Source organism: Puma concolor, chromosome D4, assembly GCF_028749965.1.
Source record: "Puma concolor isolate L17-30 chromosome D4, mPumCon1.1.hap2, whole genome shotgun sequence".
In the NCBI taxonomy this organism is placed as follows: Eukaryota; Metazoa; Chordata; class Mammalia; order Carnivora; family Felidae; genus Puma; species Puma concolor.
In genome coordinates, this window is record NC_141679.1 from 95,080,197 (window position 1) to 95,099,013 (window position 18,817).

Consider the following 18,817-nt stretch of genomic DNA (forward strand, 5'->3'; position numbering starts at 1 on the left):
GAGCCCCTGGACACCCCCGGGACTGGACCTGGGACATAGCAAGAGTGCCCCGCTGAGCTGCGCAGCCTAGGACTTCTCCCTGTGTTGCGACCTTCACATCTCAGGGCACAGAGATGTCATGGGGGCCCCTGTGCCTGCAGCAACAGCTCAGAGCTGCGCCCCACCCCCACCATAGAGCCGCCCCTCCCTGCTCACCACAGACCCCCCACTCCTTACTACCTCATGCAGACCCAAGTCACTCCCAGTGCTCGTGGACAGCCTCCACCTCCTCTCGGAAACTTCTGGACTTAAATGAGAGCTGGTAGGGCTCATAAAGGAGACCCAACGAACCCACCAAGACCTCCAGAGCCCCACAAGCTCTTACCCAGAGACCTGCAGCTACTAAGCCCACGTTTCCACATTTGCTCTTCCTGACCCAGGCTTTCCCAGGATAAGGGAGCCATGACCCGTCCCAGGCATGGCCCCACATCCCAAAGCATCATATGCGCTAGAGGACTCTCTGCTGTCATAACTGGTCACCTGTGCCCCAAAGTGCCAGTGCTGTGCCCTACGCGGAACTTCTGCAAAAAAACCCAAAACCATGAGCATCATGCTGAGGGGCTGGTCCTGGGAAACACTGAAACAGGTAGGTTGGGGTCCTGCCCAGCCTAGTACCTGCAAGGAGCCAAAAGGACCCTCGGGGTGTCTGACCCTCACAGGGGCACCACCGCTGTGGGGACCTGGTCCAACAGAACGACAAATAGCAGGAGTTGTGCCACCCAGAGCGACGCCCCTTCACTCCAGGGCAGGCCCTTTGACAGGTGCAAGGAGGTGGCAGACACAGCATGAGGGCTCTCAGGGGGCTCTTCCAGACCCCGCTGTTAGAATAGGAGCAAATCGGCCAGTCCCCAGGCCTGGTGTGGGTGTGGCTGCAGGACCCCCAACAAGGATACAAAGCCAGCAGCTGGAAGCGGCTGGGCCCAGAGGGAACTGGGCTGTTGGTCCCCAGGCCACATCACACTGAGGCCAAGGGACCTTGCGAGTGGGCCTGGGCAGAGGCAGGAGGGAGAAGGGGGAACCCTGTGGGGTCATGTGGGTGCTCCCTGGCAAAGCTCCCCACTTGGGAGGCTCTGGGCTGGGAGGGTGTGGGAGGTCCAGCTGTCTGATCGAGGCTCGAGGGGTGGCAAGTGTGGGCAGAGGGACGCCCGCACCCCTGATCTTCTTAGCCCCCCCGAGTGTTTCTGGGAATTGACATGTGAGACTGGACAGCAGCGGCTCAGGTAAGCGGTTCTGCCACAGGGCTTCCAGGCCAAAGCCAGGGTGTCCTTGGGCTGCTGACCACATTTGAGGACCCAGTGAACACCCAGGAGGAAGGACCCCAGGTGCTGCACCAGAGAGCCAGGCGTGGGGGGGGGGGTTGCTGCTCCCAGACTCTTTTCCAGTTTGGTGAGTGTGAGGGGCTCCTAGGACCCCAGTGCATGGCACAGCACCGAGCTGGGCTCCTGGGGTGGCTGATCCCTGAGACCCTCTGCTCCAGACCCAGAGTCCCCGTTGCAGCACTCCCATAGTGGAGGGGTGGAGAGGACACTCCCAGGGTGGACCCTGTGAGCCCCCTCAGCCCAGCTCTTGCCTGCTCCACTGACCCCACGTGCAGACCTGGCCCCTGAGCCCCTCCCTGCCAGCCCCGGTGTACATGGGGGTCACACTCACTTCTTTGAACTTGCCCTCCTGGTGGAGCTGGTGGATGTGAGTCAGCAGGGGCCTCCGGTCTGCGTCCTGCAGCTGGAAGATGCTGACCAGTGGCTCCACGAGACTAGGGGGGCTCCTGGCGAGGACCCTGACTGCACGGGCCTGTAGCTGTTGCAGCCTTGAGCTGTGCTGGGAGACCAGAGAGCCAGCCTCAGCCGGGGAGTGGGGGGCTGCAGCTGGAGCATGGTGCCGGGGTAGAAGTCCAGCACCTCAACCCTGTGCCTACGGTGGACAGTCCAGGCAGGCAAGGCCTGGGGGACAGAAGCACAGACGAGGGAGATGTGTGACTGTGGGGAAGCTGAGAGTCAAGCCCACAGACCCGGGAGCACAGTCAGTCCGAAGGCAGCGGCCCCTGCCCACCAGGGGTGAACGAGCTCAGCGGGCCAGGTCAGGCAGGCGTGGAGCCCACCAGGCCGAGAGCTATGAAGGGGGTGGAAGGGGCGAGGCTGGTGGGGCCGTGGGCAGGGCTCACCTGGGCCGACGCAGGGAGTGGCCGTGCCTGCAGCCAGCGGTGCAGCTCACAGACTACCCAGGCCTCCAGGGAGGGGCCCTTCCGCTGCCAGGCCTGGCTGCCTTCCAGCATGTCCAGGAGTCCGGTCAGTGGGTCATCCAGGGCAGCAAACCCCCGCCAGGCCTCTTCCCGGAGCTGCGGAGACACAGCACCTCACTGTCTCTTTGTTGAGCTCAAATCCGCCTGGTAAACCCTGCCCCGACCTGCACGGCCCAGCATGTGGTCTGCTCAGAGGGGGGACTGGGGCTGGTCAGCACTGTCCTCCCATCCTCGGGGTCCTGGTCTGACCCGCCACGCCCCTGGCCCTGGGTGGCAGCCACCGTCCACACCGACGGTCCCGTAAAGACAGAGGGCATGTTCCCCGAGTCAGGCCAAGGGTGGCGGGACCCATCTGAGAGGCTCCGTTCATTCGGCTTCGCCCCAACTACTCGTGCGGCACGCCGAGGACCTGGCACTGGTCCTTCAGACACAGTGACTCCTTGGCGGGGCCAGCAAGCAACAGGAAACAGAAGAAAGAAGAGAAAAAGCCAAACTGGAAAAGGTCTTTGATTCACTTTTCTACCTCTTGCACTGCCAAAGGCTTGGAAACACGTATGAGCTGAAAAGAGAAACACCAGGAACACGTGAGCTGTTCTCTCCCAAATGTGTCTTCAGGAGAACAGTGGTTCCTGATGGACTTTTAAGCAAGTGGGGTGTCGGGTGAGGGTCACACTGCACCCAGCCCTGGCTCTCCACTCTGCCTGACTCGGCCGTTCAGTCGTGAGACACCCTGCAGTCAAGAACTTGCTGCAACTACAGAGGCCTGTCTCGGGCCCCCCTCCAGGCAGAGCTGCAGGGTCAGGGTCTCGGCCGTGAGCTCAGGAAACAGACACCCGGACACCTGAGGCTACTCATAAGCAGCCTGGAGGTGAGGCCCCGGCTGTCCTGGCAGACCTGCACACAGAGAGCACCCTGAGGACAGCCTGAAATACTGCCACTCTCTGGGATGCGCGGGCCACACGCCCGTCTCAAGGAGCCTGGGGGCACCCGCAGGGGCCACTGTCCCCCACCCTCCAGGAACGTGTGAAAGAAGACAGCTGAGGCCGAACCACCGCCACTTTCTTGCTCATGGAAGGAAAGATCTAGAAGGATGCGGCCCTGGATCTTGGTCCTAATTTGTTCACGTGTGGTGCCCATTCAGGGCCCCCGAAGAACAGCTCCGAGAGGCTCCCAGAGCAAAGCAGGGAGGCCATGTGGCCGGGGCCTGGGCTTACAGTCGCCAGCCAGTCAGCTCTTCCGCTCGCAAGGTGAGCTCAGGTAAATGCCTCGTCTCCTTTCTCCTCTGGGCAGTCTCTACCTGCCTGGCCCCTTGCCACCAGCCGGACAGAGGGTGTGCGGCGGCCAGCCCTGGGACAGGGCAGGGGGCCGGAAGGAGGAACCAGGCGCAGGACCGACCTTCCAGCTCTGAGCTGGGTGCCTGCTGACCAGGCGCCACGAAAAGGAAGACTCTTCCAAGGGCACCACCACCCTTCCAGCCAGGTGTGGCTGCCCAGCCCCGGTAGGTTTCACAGACCCCTTCCCAGTAGGGTCGCTCCGTAGTCCACTGTTGGGGCCGGCTCCCTCCTTCGGGCTCACCCAGCTGCTCTTTGTGGTGGAACCTCGTGGTAGCCAGCCGAAGGGGAGTGAGCGGGCATGTCCTTCCACGATGGCCGCTGCCCATTGTTGGCACCCTGGGCCAAGGACTCTGCCCTCCGTGTCTGGGAGTTGGCTCTGTCCCTTCCCGTGAAAAGTGCCTGGGAGGGGCGCCTGGGTGGCTTGGTCAGTTAAGCGTCCGACTTCAGCTCAGGTCATGATCTCACGGTCCATGAGTTCGAGCCCTGCGTCGGGCTCTGTGCTGACAGCTCAGAGCCTGGAGCCTGTTTCAGATTCTGTGTCTCCCTCTCTCTCTGCCCCTCCCCTGTTCATGCTCTGTCTCTCTCTGTCTCAAAAATAAATAAACGTTTAAAAAATGTAAACAAAAAAAAAAAAAAAAAAAGAAAGAAAAGTGCCTGGGAGCACTGTGGAGGTGACACTCACCTGCCCAGGTACCAAGCCCCACCAGGGGCTACAGGCCTCATTTATGCTGTGTCACCAGTGAGGGCCCAGGCACCTCCTTGCTGCACTCTGGCATTTCCCCTGGAGAGAGGAGGCCTTCTGGAAGCCCCCAGTGACCTCCCCAGGGTTTTGCTGATCAAACTTGGTCCACAGACTCCTCCACTGCCAGTGACTAAGCAACAGTGGAGGGGAAGTCACCAGGGAGGCACAGACCCCCTCTGCTGTTGGCCTCACGGCCCTTCCCACGCTTCTGCCCTGAGAGCATCTCGGGGCCAGGCTGGGCCAGAACCCTCTCCTTGCAAGGCATCTCTTATGTCTGGAGCTCCGAGAGTCACCCACGTTGTCTGTGCGTGCCTTCTCCCACACATGTGCCTCTGCTGTGCTCAGACAGCACCCAACAGCCCACAGGTCAAGGGGCCCACCCACAGAGCAGTGGGCAGCAGGCAGGGTGCAGAACTGGGGCATGGGCCACAGCCCTGGCATCCACGGTGTGGACGATGCTTCCCCAGGACACTTAGAGCAAACACCCACTGGGTTTGAATGTAATTTTAAGACCACAGTACTTGAGCAATCTGACTTGCTTACCAAAAATGAAATGCAGACTTTCCCCTCAAGCGTTTGGGTGAACTCAGGAAGCCAGGCAAGTCTCTCTCTGCAGACGCCCAGGAAAGGAGAGGCGTCTGTGGGAAAGGGGGCCTCTGAGGGCCCAGGGCTGTGCGGTCAGCACCCTCCACGGGGTGCCACAGGGAAAGGGTGGGCCAATCCCAGTTCGGTGGGCTGCCTGGGCTCCAGGAGTCCCAGGAAGCCCCTCCAACACATGGGCCTCCACGTCACAAGGACCCGCCTTGGTGACACCCGGCAGGAGCTGGCAGGAAAAAACACCATCGCTCCTTAACTACTTTGCAGACATACTTGGGCCTTCGCCACCAGGGGAAGAAGCTTCAGTAAGATGAGCCCACGTGAAACCCCACAAAGCACACAGGGAACAGTCACCGTGAGTGACGGCCACAACACGACAGTGAAAGGTCTGAGAACAGGGACAGGAGGACACCCCCCAGGCTGGGGTCTGAGAGCCCTTCCCGCCCCTCTGGCCCCTGTGGCCTCCAGGGTGCCCCTCAGGTACTAGGTCCAGCACCCATGGGCCATCTGCCGCCCCTCGTCCTAGAGGATCTAAGCGTAGGCCCCAAGGCCCTGCTCCTGTGCTGGTCCCTCCTCGGCCTGGGTCCCGGGTCTCCTTCCCTCCTGCCCCCTGACCGCTGCCACCCGGCAGGGGCCTGTGCCCCGTCGTCACCGGCTTCTGTGCCCACACGGTCCTGGGGCTGGAGCGGCGCCAGAGCCCCTACGGACCTGTTCAAACAGGCAGGGCTGCCCGAGAACTTGAGTTTCTCACAAGCTCCCAGGTGCCCGCTGCCTGGGGGCCCTGCTCCAAGGAGTACCGTCCTTCCAGTTTGCTCACCCCTCCTGTGCTGGCCATCGCTCCTGCCGTCCCAACTCAGGGGGCTCTGAGGGCATCCCAACCCCACTGTCCGTCCCCCGCCCCAGGCCCCAGTCCACACCAGCCTGCCCCCTTCCTCTTCGTGCCACAAACCCTCACACGGTTCTCCAAGCCCAACCCCCAGTTTCCCTGTGCTGTTCTGTCGGGGACCCTGAAACTTCCCTGTGGTCAGCCGGGGGACAGCACGTGTCCCTCCAGCCAGGGGCTTTGGGAGCCGACGCAGTTCCCTGGCACATGCACAGCAGGCCTCGCTGGCACCAAAAATGAAAATTCACGGACGTGACCCTTCACAGACAGAAACGAGTAACAAAAGGTAAAACACACACCTGTGTTTGCTTGGAAATAAGTAACCTGCTGGCCGAATGAGACAACATAATGACAATCAGAAAACAGGGAAGAGGGACAGCGGCTTTCTCCACCTCAAAACTCGTGACCGAGGGAACTTGGAGGGAAACGCACCGCTGTGGGCGAGCGCCTGGGAAAGAAGGACCGGAGAGTAAGGACGGCGTCCGACAAGCGGTGGTGCCCAGCGGCACCAGCCACGCCCACACACTGGCCACAGCGAAGACGCCAAAAGCGGAGCCCCGGGGGCAGCGCTACAGCTCGAGCTGGGGGCTTGCACTGCCCCCCTCGGAAAGCCTGGCCAGCAGCCATGATGACACAGAAGAAACGGAAGCTTCCTGGGGAAATAAACCAGAAGCGAAACTCTGAACAGGCCTGGGTCCCCCGCCTCCCCGCCCCCTGCCCAAGACCCCCCGGGGAGGACTGTGCACTCTTCCCTCTCCCAGACTCTGGACGAACAAGTAATTCCTGTCTTCCGCCAGCTGCTCCAGGGACAGGAACGAAGGAACACCTTGTATGAGGTTAGTTCACCAGAAACAGACAGAGACAAAAACTCACAAACGCCACAGTCACCAGGGGAGACGCGTCCCAGACACGCGGGGGCGACTTGAGTTAGAGAATCTGTTCGCCAGACAGCACGGTCATGTTGCTTCAGTCTTGATCCCGAAGGCACCGTTACAAAATTGAAGAGAGCTTTTGACTTGCAGAAAACTTCGGATTCGTCCAGCTTCAACTGGCTGCTCGAAGCCTAAGCACTTGGCTCAGGAGTGGAGGAGCCCAGGCCTGTCCCCCGACACAGACATACGTGGTGGCCCCAGGAGTCTGGCTGACCCATTAGCCAGGGACAGGTCCTCCCGGCATCACCAAGCAAGCTGCGGGCCCGGGGAGCACCCTAACCCTGGACAGCTCACAGACACGGCTCCCGCACGAGCCTGCGGCCCCTTCCTGCAGCACGCCTGCTCTGGACACCTGCCCCCGTGGGCCTGGCCCTTCTTGGGCGGCAGGAGGCAAGGCCGACACTAGACTCGGGCCTCATCCCTCCAGCCTTCACAGCAGTGACTTCTGTGTCCTCCCTGGGAACTAGGGCGACTTCACTCTTTTGCTGCCTCAGGGGAGCCAAGTACAGGGCACGGGGCCCGAGGGTCAGGCAGTCCCACTCCAGGGACAAAGCTACCCTCCAGGCACAGGCCACCACCAAGCAGCCTCCTTGCCAAGCCCACCGCCTCCTGCTGGACGACAGGCTGTCCCTGGGAGAGGAGGCCATGGGCGAGGCCAGTGTGAACCAGTGAGTACCCGGGCCCCACCCGGCACACAGGTGGTCATGGCCCACTAGGTCCCCTGTGCTGTGCGGAAGCCGAATGGTGGCCGCCGGCCCCTCCCTCCTGCTCTGAGCCCCAGGGGTCTGTGTCTACCAGTGTCTAGTGGGTGTCACCCCAAGCCCCAGCCCCCACGTGTCTGCCAGAACATCCGGACAGGGCGGCCCACTGAGGCCAGTGGAGGGCCCGCAACCCCCATGCTCACTCACCTGCCGCAGCTCTCGCGTGGACCACAGTGTCTGCAGGGCCTGCCGGAACAGGAGTGGGTCCTGGCCTGGGGGGACGAGACAAGGGCTATGCAGAGTCCACCAACACCCCCCCCCCACCTTTGATCAACGCCTGGGGGCTTCCCGCAGATGCCAGCCAGTGCCCGTGGACTCCGGCCAGAGCTCCCCACTGCCCTTCCCTGTGACGCCAGCCTGGCCATCCTGACGTGCTCACTGGGATGGGCTTCTGCCCACAGCTTGGGGCAGCCCAGGCCTCATGTTTCAGCAACGGTGGGCTGCAGGTCTCAGACTGACCACACTGTGTGGGCAGGGAAGGGGCATCGGACCCCAGGGCCAAGCCCACAACACTAACCATCAGGGCATGCCTGGTGGGCCACCGCGCCCCGACCCCTCCATGCCATGTCACAGCCCACGCCTGTCCACTGCCCACCAAGTGTGGCCTCCAGCCCCTGCTGAGACCCTAAAGTGGTCCCGGCCTCTGCCTCCCCTGGCTGCTCCCCAAAGCCTCCCCACCCACAGCCCTGGCCCTCTCTTGCTTGCCCAAGTCTCCAGCCCCACTGCAGGACTGCTGGCCGGGGCAGGGATCCCACTGGGACCCTAGGCCTCGGGGAAGTTGGGGTTACCCTCATGCTGGAAAAGGGACTGTGCCCTCAGACCAGGTTTAAGGTCAAGGCCTGGGAAGGTGGCTGCCGCCTGCTCTCCACTTTGGGAAAGAAAGCGGCCTCTGGGTCACCCACAGCCACCAGCGCCCCCTGGCTGCCTCCGGAGGGCCCGCCCCACCTCTGCGGCTACCTGCCCTGGGCCTCAGGGCAGGGCCACCCTGCTCAGCCCTTCCTGGCTCCCCACGGCCTCGCCACATGAGGTCACAGAAACCCCTTTTCTCTGTGCAAAAGCTCTGCTGCCGACACCCGGTTGCCACTGACCCTGGCCTCCCCAGTCCCGCCAGAACCTTGCAGAGCACAGGGCCCAGAGGGGGCGCCTCGTTCTTTCCTCAAGAACCATCAAGGCCATGTGGCTCAGAGGTGGGGGGGGGGGGTGTCACTAACAGATTCCATAGGTCAAATCAGGGGGCTCAAGAGCATGGGTGGCTCACCCGCAAATCTACTCAAGAATCAAAGAGACAAGAGCAACCCACTGGGCTCCTGCAGAAGACCAGACGTGGAAGGAAAGGCGGGGACACCTGAGCCCAGCCCTGGAGGGCTGCCCACCTGAGCACACAGATGCAGGGACCAGACAAGGCAACAGTGGTTAGATTCAGTGCACAGCACGGGAGGAGGGATACGCTGGGTGCACTCCAGAAAGCAAGGCTGATCGACCCATGGAGGGTCCACCACTGTGGCTCGTTAATGGGACACGGGGAAACATTTCATAAAACAAGCATTTCATAAGAGTAAATTCTATTCACGATTTAGGAAACAACTCTGCAACTAGACCACAGGCAACTTCATGACCCAGAAAGAAAGATGTTTATTAACAAAACCCCTCAGCAAACATAGAACTTAATGCTGAAAGCTGAAAGCAGGCCCCCAGCGACAGGGCCAACAGGAGGGCACCCACTGCCCATTCAGCACGGCCTGCAGGCCCCTGCCGGCTCAGCACGACACGAAGGAACAGTTGACGGCACAGAATTTGGAAAGGAAACAATAAAGTCAACACTACTCTGACAAACTCTGGTCTGTCCACAAGCGGAATACGACTCAGCGCTAGAAGAAATGAGCGGTCAAGCGAGAGAGGACACGGAGGGCCCTCAAACGCACACTCCTGAGCGGAGGAGGCCGTGTGAACAGGCCACACGCGGCAGGATCCCAGCCCCGCGACACTCGGGAAGAGGCGCGGCCACGCAGGCAGTGACGCGACGCCGCGGGAGGCCGTCACAGTGGACGCGCGTCACCACGCACGTGTCCCAGCCCACAGAGCACCGCCGCCAGGAGGGCCCGAGTGCCCACGGGGGCTCTCAGCGATGGCGGCGTGTCAGTAGGGCTCATGAGGGCACCACACTGGCCGGGACGCGAGAGGCTGTGTGGGGCAGGGATATGGGAAATCTCTGTAACCTCCTGGATTTTGCTGTAACCCTAAAACTGCTCTAGAAAAAATAAAGTCTTTAAAAGTTAAAACAAAACAACAACAAGAAAAAACACTACTGCTCACTGAAAACATAATTTTGTGGAGAGCCCTGAAGAATCTGAAGAGGTTCCTCAGTGGACACGTTTCTGCATGGACCCTCACCACCAGGCCCACAGTAAAGTCCACTGTAAGCCAGCAAGTGGAGATGGGTGTCAGAAACAGTGGGGGCGCCTGGGGGGCCCAGTCAGTTGGGAGACCGACTTCGGCTCGGGTCATGATCTCGGGGTTTGTGAGTTTGAGCCCCACGTGGGGCTCTGTGCTGACAGCTTGGAGCCTGGACCCTGCTTCCGATTCTGTGCCTCCCTCTCTCTCTGCCCCAACCCACTCACATTCTGTCTCTGTCTCTCTCAAAAATAAATAAACATTAAAAAAAAAAAAGAAAAGAAATTTCAAATAAAGGTGCGCCTGGGTGGCTCAGTCAGTTAAGCTCGGTTAAGTCCGACTTCGGCTCAGGTCATGATCTCGGGGTTTGTGGGTTCGAGCCCCACGTCGGGCTCTGTGCTGACAGCTCAGAGCCTGGAGCCTATTTCAGATTCTGTGTCTCCCCCTCTCCCTACCCCTCCCCTGCTCACACTCTGTGTCTCTCTCTCAATAATAAATAAACGTTAAAAAAAAAAAAAAGAAACAGTGACAATGGCACAAAAAAATTCAGATTTCTTTGGATAACTCTAACAAACGAAATTCATGCAAAAAAGCCATAAAGCATTGAGAGTAAAATTAAAAGACCTATTGAAGAAGGGCCATCCCACACAATGGACAATGTGAAGTTGTCACCTGTCCCACAGTTAACCATTCTGCTCCAGCCCAAACAGCGGGCTGGGTGTGTGTGTGTGTGTGTGTGTCCACCTGTCTTAACCATCCACCCAAATCACAGCGAGACGGGACTCCGACCCCACCCAGCCCCAAGCAGCACCCTAGCTAAGGCGAGTGGCACTGGCCCGGAGAAGGCAGGTGTGGACCAGTGTAAAGACCTCAAGTCAGAGCTGGGCACACACGGGACCCGATGTGTGACCACAGTGGCCCCAGGAACTGGGTAACCCTATTGAGAGGACCCTGGAGCATCTCCTGGCCTCACACCTACAGAAAATCCATCCCCCAGTTGTAGATCTGAATGTGAAAGATAAATAGGGCCTCTGGGAGAACATCTTGAAGACCTTGGGCTGGAGAGGTCTCCCAAAGAAGTCAATCACATGAAAGATTCCCACTGATCAGAAGGACCCTGCAGGAACCAGAAGACGGCTCTCCTGTCCGGCCTGGTCCTGCCCTCACCGGGGGCTGTCTAAGGGCACAGCCCTGCTCCAAGCTGCTTTCCCAGCACCTAAGACCTGGGCCCCACTGGGAGCTATGCCCTGGACATGCCCCCCCGACTCGGCCCACACAGCTAGACCCTACACACGGGCTGAGAGGCTACCATCGGTCCCTCCCAGGAAGGGAGCACATTTGACCATGCTCACGGCTGTGGTCTGGGCCTTGATGGGTGCTCCACAGTGACCTCGGTGCCAGGGCCAGGCGTGCACGGCCACCAGCTCAGAGTGGCCTCAGGGAGACCTCTGGAGGGGACCTGAGGCCGGTCTGGGTGGGGTGAGGCATGGCAAGGGCGTGGCCTGGGTGGGCGCAGAGTTATGGGCAAGATGCAGGCAGGGGGTCAGGGAGGTCCCCTAGGCTGAGGTGGGGGCTCCCAGACTGACGCCCATCCAAAGACACAGAAAGGGAGGACTTGGGAGGTGTCTGTCTAAAGGGTTAGATAAGCAAGCTCAGTGTCACTCTGCAGAACCCAGGGAGGGGCCTGTGTCCCCACTGCCCTGGCCTAGGGATTTAGGCAGGAGGCTGGGGCCTAGGAGGGCACGTGGGGCCTGGTGCCGAGGGGCCTCTGCCCACAGCCTGCCATGACCTCCACCTCCCCACCCCAGGCCTGGATCCGGGACCCGAGACAGATGGCCTCCGGCCTATACCTGGCCCCTGACCCCATCCCAGGACCACGCAGGTGGGGGCAGGTGGGGGGCTGTATGCAGGGAAGACACTGAAAAGACACTCAATCCCCAGAGCCAGACCTTCACCCCTGCACCCTGGGCTGCTTCTCCCCGCCAGGCACGTGGGCCTCACTGGCTGTCCTGGCCACAGCCCTCCCACACACGTGCCTGGGGGCCACAAGGCAGCCAGGGGCTCGGGCAGAGGCACGGGATGGCCCACCTTCTGCCCTGCCCCCTCCCATCCCGCTTCCCAGGTGCCCACTGGACACCAAGAGCTACCGGCTACCTCCACTCGTGAGGTGGCCGACAGGAGGAAGAGGGATGCAGAGACAGGGACAGACAGGACAGACAGATGCCGCTTCATCTAAAATGCCACTGAGTCTAAGCTACCTCAGTGGCCTTCGCTTTAAGAAACAGACGCATTCCAGAAAACGTGTTCAGCTGCCATGCCAACTGCCAGGAAGACCCCTACTATTTTCTATCACGAAGCTTGCGTTAAGGAATAAAATAAATAAAGTGGGTGCTTTTTATCACTGGAGTCGGGGAGATGAAGTTCAGAAACCACAGCTGGGCATGACTGAGCTGGGCTGCAGTCTCCGTGAAGCCACCTCTCCTCGGACACTCGGTCCTCCTCGGAAGTCAGGGACCTGGATACACAGCTGCGCTCGGGTCAGGGTCTGCAGAGCTCCAGTGCCCACCACACCAAGCCCAGGCCGCCCCGACCACACCTGCCCTCTCTTCAGGTGGCCTGGAAGCCATCGGGTCATCGCGGTGTGCACCCCCACCCCCAGGATGGCTGTCTTGACCCTGTCGGCCCTGAGAAAGGGCCACAGCATCAGGCCCCGTCACATCTGCAGACCTAGAAGCACCTCACAAAGGCCTGTCTCTGGGAGGCCAGCCCGTCCCCTCACTGCCCACCACACCACCTGGTGCAGGTGCCGGCCCCCTCTGCGGCAATATCCATGTGAGTGCTGGCGGCAGGCGACATCCCACCTCCCAGGACGGGGGCTCACGGTTCCTCTGCAAAGCTGGGGACTGCCACTCTCTCCAGTGCACCTGTCTGCCCCTCTCGGTCCCCGGTCCCAGGTTCCACGCTCGTCTGGGATGTGATGGTGGGCCCAGCCCCTCCCGAGCGGGCACCGCGAGGGCAGGCGCCAGGCCAAGAGAAAGGGCGTTCCTCAAAGCTCCCAAATCCACACCTCCTGCCCGGCAGCCCCTCGGAGGCCCCCAACGGCACCCAAACCCCACGGGCAGGGTGAGCTCTCCGGTGGGGGCCGTCCCCATCTGGGAAGTGGGGCGAGAAGGCCTTGTTATCTTGCCTCCTCCGACAAGCCGTGGGCCCCCAAGATAGACCTCGCCTGTCCTCAGCACAGGGCCCCTAAGCGCGAGGCCGGCGAACAGCCGTGGAAGTCAGGACGAGCCAGGGCGTCCACACAGACGCAGGCTCTCGCTGTCTGCGACAAGACCACACAGCTTATGGGTCCACTCAGGTGAGCGTGTGATCCACACACAGAAACTACCAGACTTCGAGGGCACATTAGAGAATCTGCTGGAAGAAAAGATCCTACTAACAACAGGGATTTAAAATGACGGCACAGCTACTTGTAAAAACAATGTGGAACTGGGCGCCTGGGTGGTTCCTGAGTTAAACATCTGACTCTTGGTTTCAGCTCAGGTCATGACCTCAGGGTTCCTGCGTCCGAGCTCCACGTCGGGCTCTGCGCTGACAGTGCGGAGCCTGCTTGGGATTTTCTCTCTGCCCTTTCCCTGCTCTTTCTCTCTTTCTCTCTCTCAATATAAATAACGTTAAAAAAAAAACAACTGCGGAAAATCAATTTTTTAAAAAGCACATCTAAGAAGAAAAGACAGCTAGGAAGGCAAACCCTGTCCTTGAGGGGCGTTCCCTGTTTTATGGCTGCACAGAAATTTACCCTAAACCGGTCATTTCTTACACTCACAGATCCCACAGGCCAGGAATGCTGGCACTGGGCTCTCAGAGAAAGGTCATTTTGATTTCGTCTGAATGGGGGGGGCTGTGTCTGATCTGGGAGGGGCTGTATCTGATCCAGGGGTGGGGCTGTGTCTGATCCGGGGGAAGGCTGTGTCTGATGGGGGGGGGGGCTGTGTCTGATCCAGGGGTGGGGGGCTGTGTCTGATCCAGGGGGGGCTGTGTCTGACCTAGGGGGTGCTGTGTCTGATCTGGGGGGAGGCTGTCTGATCGGGGGGGGCTATGTCTGATCAGGGGGGCTGTGTCTGATCCAGGGGGTGCTGTGTCTGACCTGGGGGTGCTGTGTCTGATCCGGGGGCGGGGCTGTGTCTGATCCGGGGAGAGGGGCTGTGTCTGATCCAGGGGGTGCTGTGTCTCACCTAGGGGGTGCTGTGTCTGATCTGGGGGGAGGGTGTCTGATCGGGGGGGGGGGGCTATGTCTGATCAGGGGGGCTGTGTCTGATCCAGGGGGGGCTGTGCCTGACCTGGGGGTGCTGTGTCTGATCCGGGGGCGGGGCTGTGTCTGATCCGGGGAGGGGGGCTGTGTCTGATCCAGGGGGTGCTGTGTCTGACCTAGGGGGTGCTGTGTCTGATCTGGGGGAGGCTGTCTGATCGGGGGGGGCTATGTCTGATCAGGGGGGCTGTGTCTGATCCAGGGGGTGCTGTGTCTGACCTGGGGGTGCTGTGTCTGATCTGGGGGGAGGCTGTCTGATCAGGGGGGGCTATATCTGATCAGGGGGGCTGTGTCTGATCCAGGGGGTGCTGTGTCTGACCTAGGGGGTGCTGTGTCTGATCTGGGGGGAGGGTGTCTGATCGGGGGGGGGCCTATGTCTGATCAGGGGGGCTGTGTCTGATCCAGGGGGGGCTGTGCCTGACCTGGGGGTGCTATGTCTGATCCGGGGGCGGGGCTGTGTCTGATCCAGGGGGTGCTGTGTCTGACTTGGGGGTGCTGTGTCTGATCCGGGGGCGGGGCTGTGTCTGATCCAGGGGGTGCTGTGTCTGACCTGGGGGTGCTGTGTCTGATCCGGGGGCGGGGCTGTGTCTGATCCAGGGGGTGCTGTGTCTGACCTAGGGGGTGCTGTGTCTGATCTGGGGGAGGCTGTCTGATCGGGGGGGGGCTATGTCTGATCAGGGGGGCTGTGTCTGATCCAGGGGGTGCTGTGTCTGACTTGGGGGTGCTGTGTCTGATCCAGGGGCGGGGCTGTGTCTGATCCGGGGAGGGGGGCTGTGTCTGATCCAGGAGGGCTGTCTGTTCTCAGGGTGGCCTGTCCCTCTGCTAGCTCCGGTAGACCAAGGGTGAGGCCTGCAAGACCCTGGATGGCAGGCGCTGCTCTGCATATCCTCAGACTGAGGCCCAGGTGTGATGGCCGGGTGTCACGTCAGTGCAGGCCCCACCCTACATGCGCCCCAAGGGGATGGGCAGACGCAGGAGGGCCTGACACATCACCCTGGGTGAGGCCCTGAGAGAAGGAGGGGCCGGAAGATTCCCTGTCCCAGACCCAGAGTCCCTGCCCCAGGCCCCAGGTCCCCCAGGCCCCAGGTCTCTGTCTCCCCCCAGACCCTGGGTCCCTATCCCACCAGGACCTGGGTCCTCGCTCCTGTCTCTGGTTGGCTCAATGGGCAGAGGTGACCCCCAAACTGATGACCCAGTTTGGAGGCTGCCGTGGGGAACACCTGGAGACCATGGCTGCCCCGAACAAAAGAGGCAAGCCGGACTCTCAGGGTGGAAATGAGAAAACAGCTCTTTGCTGACCACATCCAGGGCCACCAAGCTGAAGATGCCTCCCTTCCCCACGGAGGAGCTTCTGTGCCCAAATAGGCCCCTCATCTCCGGTCAGGACCCGGGGCCAACGCCCTGCACTGTCCGCTTCCGCCCCTGGGCGCAGGGCAGGAATACCCCACGGGGTTTGGGGCTCCTGTGCTTGCAGCCTGGCCCGGGCCCCTGCTTTTCAGACACATCCCGGTCCCCTCCCCGCTCCTTCTTGGCAAGACGGATCAGACGCCCATGTGTGGGGCCCAGAGACTGTGCGTGTCGAGCCAGGACTCAGAGAGACAGCCGTCCTTCCCAAGTGCCCCCACACACGCCCGAGTGTCTGTCCGGTCCCGCAGTCCTCCTGGCAGCCCGCAAGCAGGTGGCCAGCACGCAGCCTGCCCTGGGACAACCAGGCCACGGGGCTTATCCTCCAGAGCCGGTGGCGCCCTTCCCAGCGCAAAGAGAGGCGCCTACCTGCAGCCCTCGAGACAGGACGGCGGCGCTGCCGTGCTGTGTCGCCTGCACGCTCGCACCCGCGCCCGGGGCGGCCTCGCACAAGGCCACAACACGGGATGCCTTCCCCCAGGGCGCCTACCTGGTGCACACACGTACCCCATACCCGGACAGACCTCCCCCGCCACACCCGCTGCAGGCGCACCCCGCACGCGCACCCACGCCTGGCCCTGCCAAATGCAGCCAGCCGGACTCAGGGCCGTAGGCGCGCAGACTCACCTGTGCAACGGAGCTCGCTGCCAGTGGAGTTGCCAGCGGGGTCTGTGTCTCCAGCGGCGGGGTCACCGGCAGCGGGGTCGCCAGGGGGGTCAGCCGGGTCCATCCTCAAGGCGGTGCTGGGGAAGAAAGCGGGCAGCTTGAGGAGTGAGGAATCGGCGGAGAGAGACAAGTAGAACCGCAGGCCAAGGGCCCGCCTCTGTGGTCCAGGTGCGGGGACCCAGGCGCCCTCGGCTCCACCCGCCAACTGGCCTCAGAGACGGGCTCGCCACGAGGACCCGGGAGCCAGCCCACACAGGCACACGCACCGTTAACTGACGCCGCCCGGCAGCAAGCCGTTACGTCCACGACACACTTCTCCACGTTTCTGGAGATTAGCCTGTCCTCCCTCCTCTCCTCTGTGCCCAGGAGGCCTTATAAAGTCTTCGTCTCCATTCACGGTTGTTCCTTTGCACCACAGTAACGCCTGCATGGCCTACCCCGTAAACCCCAAATCCTCACACGGGCACGGGAGAGGAGACCCACTGTGCTCCCTACTCCAAACTTCCTACCCAGAGGAGCTCTGCTAGCTATGCCCTTGGATACTTTCATTTATCTTTCTAAAGAATACGTTGATGTGGTTATTCCTTCAGTTTCAGTCTTACCTGTGATGGACCGACCTCAAGGGAAGAATTCACTATCGTCCCCCAGCACCGCCTGCATACCCCACAACCTCCTGAAACGGTTCTGAGAGTCTTCCTTTGGCTCACTATTTATAGAAGACATGAGTACAACTATGTAAATACTATCCCCAGCTGAGCCACACGTGGACTACGGTTATTTCTCCTTTCTTGCAGAGTTTGCTCCAGACTTCTGCTCTGGTCACGTGGGAGGGCTGGCACTGACGCAGCCCTCCCACTGCAAACATCAACTGGACAACACAGTCGAGGCAGCTGATTCTGGACAACAGGCCACACACAACCGTGCTTCCTGACAGCAGGACAATGCCCGAGGAGGGCCCCAGGATGACCGCCTCCCACTGAGGGCAATCCCCCAGCCAGGACCACTGATCTGGAACCCAGGGAGCACAGCATTCCACCAAGTGGAGGAGGTGGCAGGCCATCTGCGGGGCAGCGCACCGGCAAGAGGGGCGGTTGAAGCAGCCGGGAGTGTGTATGAGCAATGCAGGATCCCCACGGCTCCCAGAAACAGTTGCCTTGGGGCTGAGACTGAAACAGAGACACTAGCAGTCAAGCAGTGCTAGACACATTAGACTCCAGCCCAGACAACGCTGCAGCATCTAGCCAAGACTCCAGAAAGGCCAGGCCTTGGTGCTATGCCTAGAGTGAGCCCCACTCCTGACCTGCCCTGCCAAAATCCAAAACCAAGCCCCGGTAAAATCCACAATGGACCACTTTGAGCACTTTGCACAATGGAGTCCCACCAACACAAAGACCCATCCTCACGAAATGCCAAGCCATGCTCGCCTGTTCACGGTAATCAGCTAGAAATTAACTGCCTACTACAACACAGGTCAACGTTCTTCAGAGGAAGATAACAGAATCCAGAGTTGCTGCGATGCACCATTCACAATGTTCGGTCCATGATATGAGAATCACAAGATCTACCCAGAAACAGGAAAATATGGCTCGTAATCAAGGAGAAAACATTGCAAAAAACAACAATAACGAAACAAACCCAAAAAATAGAAACCAACTCCACGTGGCTCAGATGTTGGGTTTATCAAAGACTAACACAACCGTTGTAAGTGTATGCAAAGAATGAATGGAAAACATGTCCAAAAAGTTAAAGGAAAACATGGTCATAATGAGTAAACAGACAAGGGAAAATGGAAATTACTTGAAATTATATAGAGGAACTAAATGGCAATTCTCCGATAAAAAGTATAACAGCTGAAATGAAAAATTCACTGATTGGGCCTGACAGTGGATTGGAGATGGCAGATGAATCGGGGGATTTGAAGACAGATCACTAGAAATCATCCTACGTAAAGAATGGGCAAAGGGAATAGATCAAAGAACAAACTGCACTGCTGGATGCTCTACATTGCCATCATTAATGGGACTCTGACAATTCCAACAGCTCTCTCCACATGCTTAAACAATCCTGGAAGTCTGTCACTTGTTCCTAAAGACGTCCCTTCTCAAGCCTCTGTCCTCTGTCTCAGTCTGGACAGCCACTCTCCAGCCCCGTGCCATAGCTGCCACCCTGAGACTCCCATTCTCTTCCTCTCCCGGTGCCTCCTGCGTTTCTGGACTTCCCAGTCCTCACCTTCCCCAGTTTTCCTCTGGTTTTGAGGAGCACATTCTCCAGCGTCTTCCTGAGAACAATCGCAAAGAAGCACATTGAACAAGGCTTTGGTTGTCTGCAAGAGTTTTCCCTGGGCCCTTGCTCCTGGCTGCAAGTCTGGCTGCGTGTGGGCGGCAGGCGATGGCGATGGCCCTCCACTGCCTTCTAACTCCCAGTGCCGGTGCCAAGAGGTCTGCAGCCACCTGACTCCCCACTGCACGCAGGACGCTTGTCTCCTCCTCCCGAGGCACCCTCCCTTCAAGCATCCGGGGT

At 60.2% G+C, this 18,817-nt stretch overlaps 1 protein-coding gene across 6 annotated transcripts in view; it reads right to left on the bottom strand.

The window, feature by feature from the left end:
* EXD3 (exonuclease 3'-5' domain containing 3) overlaps positions 1-18,817 on the bottom strand; it is a 79,899-nt gene that overhangs the window by 44,669 nt on the left and 16,413 nt on the right. For 5 of the 6 annotated variants that reach the window (XM_086684611.1, XM_086684610.1, XM_086684612.1 and 2 more), the window contains exons 3-6: positions 16,259-16,374; positions 7,675-7,739; positions 2,201-2,374; positions 1,690-1,857 (exon numbers count right to left, since the gene is read on the bottom strand). In XM_086684611.1, coding sequence (XP_086540737.1) covers positions 1,690-1,857; positions 2,201-2,374; positions 7,675-7,739; positions 16,259-16,361 — 510 coding nt within the window. In that variant the 5' untranslated portion in view covers positions 16,362-16,374. Of the gene's footprint in view, positions 1-1,689; positions 1,858-2,200; positions 2,375-4,897; positions 5,846-7,674; positions 7,740-16,258; positions 16,375-18,817 lie in introns of those variants that run through there. The other variant, XM_086684615.1, reaches the window with a different exon arrangement.